Genomic DNA, 8,285 nt, shown 5'->3' on the forward strand with positions numbered 1-8,285 from the left:
TATATATATATATACTCCATCTATTCAACAATATTTGTCTATTATTGACTTTGCACACTTTTAAAAAAACTATAAATAGAAGGTTAAGTTTACTATATCATCCTTTGAATATAATAAATACAATTTTTTGAAAATGTAATAGAAAAATAACTATAATTAATGATAATGATAAATTAGGAACTAAATGTAAAATCATTCATTGATTTGATAAAGTGGTCAAATATAGTTGGACAACCCAAAATAGTATTATTGGATGAAGAGAGTATATTTTACCCTCTAAATTATCAATCTTTAGTTTTACGTTTTTAATACATAATATTTTTTTCCTTTGAATTTATATTATGAATTTACATTAAAATGGATATACATAGTGTACGTAAAAAACAGTACTAGTATAATGTTTTTTGTTTTTTTTTGTGGCAATATTAGTTTTACGAAAATAGCGGAAGAGGCACATAGCCGTTATGTCCGTTGGAAGCGTACAGAAACGAGAGTTATAGTAGAAAAAATAGCTTTTTGTCTGAAAATAAATCCACGTAATTCCTTTTTATTGGATATCAAAAGCATAAAAAAGTTGACCCAATAATCATCACAAAATAAACTCATTATTAGTATTAGTATTAATTAAAATTAATAATAATATTCCTACTCTATTTTTCTCCTTCGGCCTCTCATTTTCTTTTTCTTCTTCAACGATTCTTTTTCCAAAGGTTTTCACCGTTGATCAAAGGTAAAACCCTAACCCGATTACTGTTTTCGGATCATCGATCTTCCTTGTTGTAGTTTTTCGGTTTCTTTGTTTGTTAATTATTGGAATTGAGTTAAATTATCGTTAATTTCGGGAGTAGGTTTAGTAATTGAAACTGACTGCATTTATTTCTTCTCGATTCTGTAATGATTTAAGAATTTATCGGAGCTATCATGTTTTGAATCTGCGGATTAGGCTTATAACTTTCTGTATTGATCCGATGGTGGAGTTTTTAATTTTTCGTCAAAGTGATGATATCTGGATTTTGGAAACAATTGCTTATTTTTCTCATGGAAGTACTGTTTTATAAATCCAACTTTGATTTGGTTAACAGAAATAATTTGCTTTTGGATTTTTTTTTTCACTAGTGTTTTCTTGTTAATTTGTTGTTTCTGATGCAAATGGTGTTGGCTGGAATTGTTACGAAATTGTATAGTTGTCGAAATGGAGCTAAAGCGTTTGGTGATATAAAAACTTTATTAACACCAGTAATTGTTTGTCTTTATTTTTAGGTGATTTGATACCGTTTACTGTCAATATACTACTTGTTGCAACTTCAATGCCTTTAGTAATTTCGCCTCAGTGGCAAGAGAAAGCTAGTGGATTCTTTCAATCTTCGGGTAACTCATTTGGAAATCCAATTTTAGGTTTCTACCTTTACTTTGATTTTTGTATGTTTGATAACTGAATCTTTGATGCAGGGGTGAAGTTGAAAGAAGCTGGGCAGTCTGCAGGATTATTTGTTGGTGAAGTTGCGAAAGATGCAAAGGGAAATGTTGGCGAGGTTGCTGAGAAAGTTGGATCAGTAGTCAAAAGTCGATGGTCGCTCCTACAGCAGCCATCAACAAGGCATGCCATGCAGGAGCGCTTTATCTCTGCGGCTGCTACAACCAGCTTCTTCTTGAGGAAGGGGTTTTTGGAGACAAAAGATAAGGTTGCTGTTGGAAAGACAAAAGTTGAGGAGGTATTACAAACATCAGCAGTTTTGTGGAAGATTTCCCAATTGTGAATAATCAACATATCCCGTATTCTTGATTTAGCCATACCCATAATAGAGACCATTGTGGTTTTTTGTAGCCTTTCTTTGTTATAGAACACTAGGTGATGTCAACGTATCACTCAGGAATCGGGATGACCACTAGAGTTGTGAGGCATTCAGAAGTGACTGTTGTGCTTTAGTTAGATACTGATGGGGTTCATGAGCCTATCCTTAAATAGCAGAAGGTTTTGTGATTCAATTAAAACATAAGGGGAAATTGTACTAAACCTTCTTACTAGAAACAGAATCATGAAGCTTTTACTATGTGACTTCTGTTCAAAGCTCATCCATTACTAGCAGATTTTGATGTTACAAGATTTGGGTTTAGGACAGTTACTATTGACCCTGTCCTCCATTCCCCACCCCGCCAATTCATAAATGGAGAGATTTGGGTTTAGGAGAGTATGAAATTTTGTATTTTGAAATTTGAGGTCAGCAACTAAGCCAAGGGAAGTTAAATAGAAGAGTTTATTTTTCTACTGTTAAAGTTATTGGCTTGACCTTTGATTCTATATGCATAGATCTCCAATGATTTTGTCCTTGTAGTATTTCCTAGTAAAAGAGCTATNAATTCATAAATGCAGAGATTTGGGTTTAGGAGAGTATGAAATTTTGTATTTTGAAATTTGAGGTCATCAACTAAGCCAAGGGAAGTTAAATAGAAGAGTTTATTTTTCTACTGTTAAAGTTATTGGCTTGACCTTTGATTCTATATGCATAGATCTCCAATGATTTTGTCCTTGTAGTATTTCCTAGTAAAAGAGCTATTATATATCAATCAAATCTTATTTACAGTCTGTTCTGTTGGAGTTGTAAATAGGGATACAGAGAAGCATCTGCTTTTACTCAACGAGGACTTCTATTTAGGTTGTGAAAGGTGTTCACCTTGGTTTTCAGTGTAGGTTTGAATCGTTTGATGGTAGGTCAACTTTTTGTCTTTGTAAATGTTATAGGTGTCTAGTCACTAGTGAATGGAAGAAGTCATACAGCTACGATCTTCATAGTGATCATTAAGTGCTGGCAATGTTTTCTAAAGTCCAGTCTAATATGAAACCACACAATCAAATACCTAATTAAGACAACAAATTTGATTTCAAAATATACAGGGTATAGTTCCCATGTTTGGCACTTTAGTGGAATTGTTGTTGTATATCTTTGAGGGAAGAAAATGAGGAATGGATGAGAAATGTTGATCTTATGATATCAGTAGTTAAAAACCTAAAGTACACATGATATGATATTTTTGAATCTTTTGCAAAGCAGTTTTAGTCTGAACTAGACACACATGCAATAATTTTTTGTTCCAGGTGGCAAAGAAAACTGCACAGAAAAGCAAGACTTTGCTGACTGATATCGAGCGGTGGCAGAAGGTGCATGATAATTCTCACTCTTTTCCTTTTTCCTCTCAAATTTCTCTATGGCTTGGAGTTTAAAGTATCTTATCTTTTTTATTTGAAATGCAGGGAGTTGCCAGCACTGATGGTAAAGTTTCTTCTCTCTTGATCATTGCATTACTTTCTTATAAGGATTTGTGTTCCTCATTTTTTTGGGGGGGGGGGGGGGGGGGGGGGGGGGGGGGGGGAATGGGATGGCTTTTGTTGGTATCCAACAACTCCGAAACTTCTTCTGCTTAATTTGTCCTTGCCACTCTTTTACTGGATTCTTTTTTAGTTCATTTAAGAATAAAGGGCGGTGTAATAGCAGATGTCTGTTATACTTTGTCACACTTCTTTAGCACTTCTACACCATGTCCATGAGTTGTAGAAATCAGTTCAACAGTTATGAATATGGAATGAGCCATATGATTATTTGCTTCTACAAATCTCTCAGGAGACATTTTTTTTTGGCTATAGTGACATATCTTGGTTTATCCAGTGTTTGGAGTTCCCATCGATATCCTTGTGCAGAGGCAGCAATCAACTAGATCCGTTCCTTTTATCATGGTGAAATGTGCAGATTATCTTGTCTTATCAGGTGAGAGATGTACCAATACATACAGCAAACTGTCATTAGTCATCACTGTTATGTAAATTTTCTCAGACACATCTAAATGATGTTATGGGAGCCTACTTTTGGTCTAGGGCTGAATTCACCTGAGCTATTCAAGGCTGAAGGGGATAAAAAGGTCAAACATCAATTGGTTTCTTACTACAATCAAGGTATTGAGTTTCTAATCTCAAACATATTTTATTTGTCAAGGGATCAATCTATTTACTCTTTAGTTTGCTCATTTGTGTTGTAGATCAAAATGCACCAATACCTGAGGGGGTAAATCCAGTAGATATTGCAGCTCTGATGAAGTGCTACCTTGCAAGTCTACCTGAGCCATTGACAACCTTCGAGCTTTATAATGAAATAAGAGGTGCTCGCTCAAGCATGCACGCAATGAAGAATACCTTAAAGAAGATTCCAACTGTCAACTACATGACACTGGAATTGATCACTGCGCTGCTACTCCGCGTAAGCCAGAAATCTCTGGTTAACAAGGCAAGTTTATTCCCTTTCTCAGTGAACAAAATTAGCACCCACCTCTCTCTGTGTCGATCTGGATATGTGCAGATCTTTGGATTTGAAATTGTCTTAGTGTACTTGTCATCCTCTTGGTTTTTGGAGTTGATGTTCATAGAACCTTCGCCAGTTCGCCTCCTTCTAAGATGAAGAAATTGTGTGGTGGAGAATTGTAAAACGTGATACAATTTTTAACACTTGGGTTTTGAACTCGCTAATTGAGGTGCCTAGTTTCTATGATAGGCCTTTGCATATTCTGAATTTTGTTTTATTTCTTTTTGCCCACTTGTTGGGATCTAACAAACTTGTTACAAATAAATCTTCATCAATAAAAAAAATGTGAGTTCTTTTTTTCCTTATCACCAGATGATTGAGATCCAAAAATCTTGCTCCTTGTGCGCCTTTATCTTGTACAAATGTGCGACTTCTTTTCTTCACTGCGGTTTATATGCTTCTCACACTTTCTTCCTGGCAGATGGATGCTAGAACTCTTGCAACGGAAATGGCTCCAATCCTTATTTGGCAAAGAGGACAGAGTCCACACCAGTATGACCAGTTCTGGAACCATTCAGCAAAATCTTCTTCTAAGAAACATATGGACTCCAACTCTAACTCTAGTGCATGGGAGATGCTTGAAGGTCTGTGTTTTTGTTTATTCCTTTCTGTTTTCTAGTGGGCAGTGTAATATTTCATTCATCTTTATAATTTTTAACACAAATCATATTAAATGAGGGGTGAATGGATACCTCAGTATCCAAATAAATTTTGAACATTAGCACGCTGAATCTCTTTCTTCTGTTATAGACAGACTTAGAAAGTTTAAAACAATGTATTGTGACTAGTGACCCTGTTTTATTTGGTAAGAAACCAGTTGACATATTAAAGTACCATGTGTGAAGTTCAAAAGTGGAACTGCAGGCATCTACTTCCACACCTGGAGATTGCTGGTGATGGGAGAAAGATCTTCTCTCATATTAGTAATGATGAATTATACAAGTAGGTAGATATGATACAAGTACGTAAAGACTTCAAATAGGCTATATATTGCCTCAAAATTTTGAAAAAAAAGATAAATGTAAGAAAATTTTGAGAAAATATGGAAGTTAATATTGAAACGTGTATCTGTATTATTAGATGTGTATCAGAAACATAATAAATTGTTCGGCTAGAATGAATTGTAGAAAGAAGTTATGCAAAGATTAACTTAAGTTGTGTGCTATAACTGCTATTTTAGCTTGTTTTGCATTTCAATGAAATATTTCTACTACTGCAACTGAGACCTTAATTTTTAGTGTACATTCTCTATTTGGAGTATGTGTAGCCCGTTGAATGGCTATTTCCAAAAGATTTGTGTTTTCTGAAGACACCCAGGGTAGAATATGTTGTTTTATGTTCCTTCTCATTTCTCTTTTGGATGGAGATTTTGTGCTAGTGGAGGTTTCCACTTCTTACATTTGTTAATGTAAACTAGGAGTAGGTAAAGAATTGCTTTGAATTCCTTGGTTTTCTGCAAAAAAAAATTAAGCCAGAACTAGTAACAGGTTGAGTTAGTTATGTTTATTGAGACATATTTCTCTTTCGACGGTAATATCTGGGAGTATGTTCTATTTACATTAGTTACTTGGAGTAAAATCATTGCATTTTGAGATTGTTATTTGCAACTTATAACAACTGCTAAAAAATCTTGCTCCATTTTTCACCTGTGGTTGTTTTTGCATCCAGATGAAGATGAAAATGCTGATGCATCTTCTCCCATCCCCTTGGATGATGGACAGCCAATCGACTTGGGTGCTATTGATGCCATTCAATGCTTAATCGAACATCATAATGCCATATTTACCGATGCAAATGAGACTGTTTGGCGATAGTATTGAATCAGACTCTCAGATTGGATATATTGCACAGATAGAATGTCTTTATCCATGGTGAACGTCAGAAAAAAGTTTGGAACTCTTTACCATCATACTTGATTTTCTCACAACATTTAGGAGTTTGTAACCGTGGCTATGTAAATTTTTGATTGGGATAGGCATGCATAGGTTCTTTACTTGTGTTTATAGCTCAGTTTTTTTGTTATGGGGTGATTGTTTGGATGCTATTGAAGGTATATAAAGCATAAAAGAGCTTATGTGCCATTCAAGGGTTTGTACTTGTGTTGGAGCATTGCAAAGTATGAAATAAACATAGATCTTTGCAGTTTAATGAGTCATTTTGGGTTTGTCTCTGTAGTTGCTTGAAGAAAATTTATTAGGTTTGCTTCATCTTCGAGGTTGCATACTTGGTGGAATTTTAATTGAGTTTCGTATGATGTAGAATACAAAAATAGAAACGAAAGAAGTCTTGTTGAAAGGAAATCAGCTATACAATACATGGATCTAGAAATTCCACTAGTATTTGGAATATACAACAGTAATAAAGTTTGCAATATAATTTCATGAGTGGGGTTTTGATGAGGGTGATGTGTACACAATCTTGTTTTTACCTTGTAAAGATAGAAAAATTGTTTTTAATTGATTTTTGACCAAAAAAGCACGTCAAAATCAAGTATGCGAAGCAAATTATGACTCAAGCTCCATATCATAATTTTCTTATTTAGAGTCATGTTCTTGAGCTGAGGGTCTCTCGGAAACAGCCTCTCTACCTCCACGAGGTAGTGGCAAGGTCTGCGTACTATTTACCCTCCCCAGACCCCACCTAGTGGGATTTCACTGGGTTGTTGTTGTTGTTAGAGTCATGTCCTCATACTTATAAGTATCCTTGCATAGGACAATGGCTAATTGAACAGTTGCATCTTTCACTTTCCTAATCATGGCTTTAAACTTTATTTTTTCTTAGCTAATCGTTATAAAAGTCTCACATATATTCCTAGAAATTTAGGGCCCGTTTGATCATGCTGTATGAAATCATGATATGGAATCATGATATGATATCTTAATATAAAATTATGAGATGAAGTTAAAGTTTTGTTTGAACATGCGCTATAGAATTTTTGTGTTGTATATTTTCTTATAAACATAAGAGTCTCATAAGTTGTAAAACTATTAAAATAGCCTCAATTATTTATTCAATCTTACCAAATAAATCGCATAATAAATTATTATAAAGCTATTTGTTCTCCACTTAAGTAATTGTTTCATCTAACTTTAATTCAATAAAAAAAATTGAACATAAATTGCAGTATACTAGTCTTTAATATAATCCTCCCACATAATACGAACAATCTCCTCACGTGGAACTTGCATTTCTCGATCATATGACCGAGAAGACGAACCAACATTATTACTTTGAGCCATTTGTTGGTCAATATCATTAGCAACTATAATTTCATGCTCATAGATCATAAATATTTCATCACTCAATTGGTATTCTTGCAAATAATTATGTAACACTATACAAGCTATGACAATTTTCACTTGTGTGTCAATATTATAATGGTACATGCCTTGTTTCACTTGTGTGCAATTACACATTTTCAGTGCATTAATTTCGTACTAAAAATCTAACGAATTGGAAGTAGTGATACATCACCAACTCTGTCCTTTTTCATATTAAATTGCTTTAAATATTTGCATATGTAGCCGAACGAGAATTTTTTTTTAATTATGAAAAGCCAAAAAAGTATCACTCCCTCCGTTCTTATTTATATTCACCAAATCAATTTTTACTTTATCATTTATATTCATCAAATTAAAAGTAATAATAACTTTTATGTTGGTGAGAAAAAATAAATTTTAAAAAGTAATGACGTGATTATAAATTTTATTTACATATGACATAAATGGTTATATGGATATAAATGTAGGATTATTTTAACAAAATATAAACTTGTAGGTTAATTTTTACATTTAAAAAATCTCAAATCAGAATATGAGAATATGAAATTCCCAAATCATGATTTTTAAGGAATATAAAATTCTATTTCACATGAGATGGAATCAGCATAATGTGATATCGCAAGGCCAAATGCTTAGAATACTAAAAAAAAAAAAA

General features: G+C 33.7%; 1 protein-coding gene across 3 annotated transcripts in view; it reads left to right on the forward strand.

The window, feature by feature from the left end:
* Nucleotides 1-689: 689 nt before the first annotated feature.
* Nucleotides 690-8,285, forward strand: part of LOC125859909 (uncharacterized Rho GTPase-activating protein At5g61530) — an 8,093-nt gene continuing 497 nt past the window's right edge. The window contains exons 1-10 of one of the 3 annotated variants that reach the window (XM_049539763.1): nt 690-730; nt 1,261-1,368; nt 1,450-1,712; nt 3,095-3,157; nt 3,251-3,269; nt 3,663-3,761; nt 3,869-3,946; nt 4,030-4,274; nt 4,771-4,933; nt 6,018-6,247. In XM_049539763.1, the coding sequence (XP_049395720.1) occupies nt 1,308-1,368; nt 1,450-1,712; nt 3,095-3,157; nt 3,251-3,269; nt 3,663-3,761; nt 3,869-3,946; nt 4,030-4,274; nt 4,771-4,933; nt 6,018-6,163 (1,137 nt within the window). In that variant the 5' untranslated portion in view covers nt 690-730; nt 1,261-1,307 and the 3' untranslated portion in view covers nt 6,164-6,247. Of the gene's footprint in view, nt 731-1,260; nt 1,369-1,449; nt 1,713-3,094; nt 3,158-3,250; nt 3,270-3,662; nt 3,762-3,868; nt 3,947-4,029; nt 4,275-4,770; nt 4,934-6,017; nt 6,335-8,285 lie in introns of all 3 variants that reach the window. The other 2 variants (XM_049539762.1, XM_049539761.1) reach the window with 2 other exon arrangements.

Source organism: Solanum stenotomum, chromosome 3 (assembly GCF_019186545.1).
Source record: "Solanum stenotomum isolate F172 chromosome 3, ASM1918654v1, whole genome shotgun sequence".
NCBI lineage: Eukaryota > Viridiplantae > Streptophyta > Magnoliopsida > Solanales > Solanaceae > Solanum > Solanum stenotomum.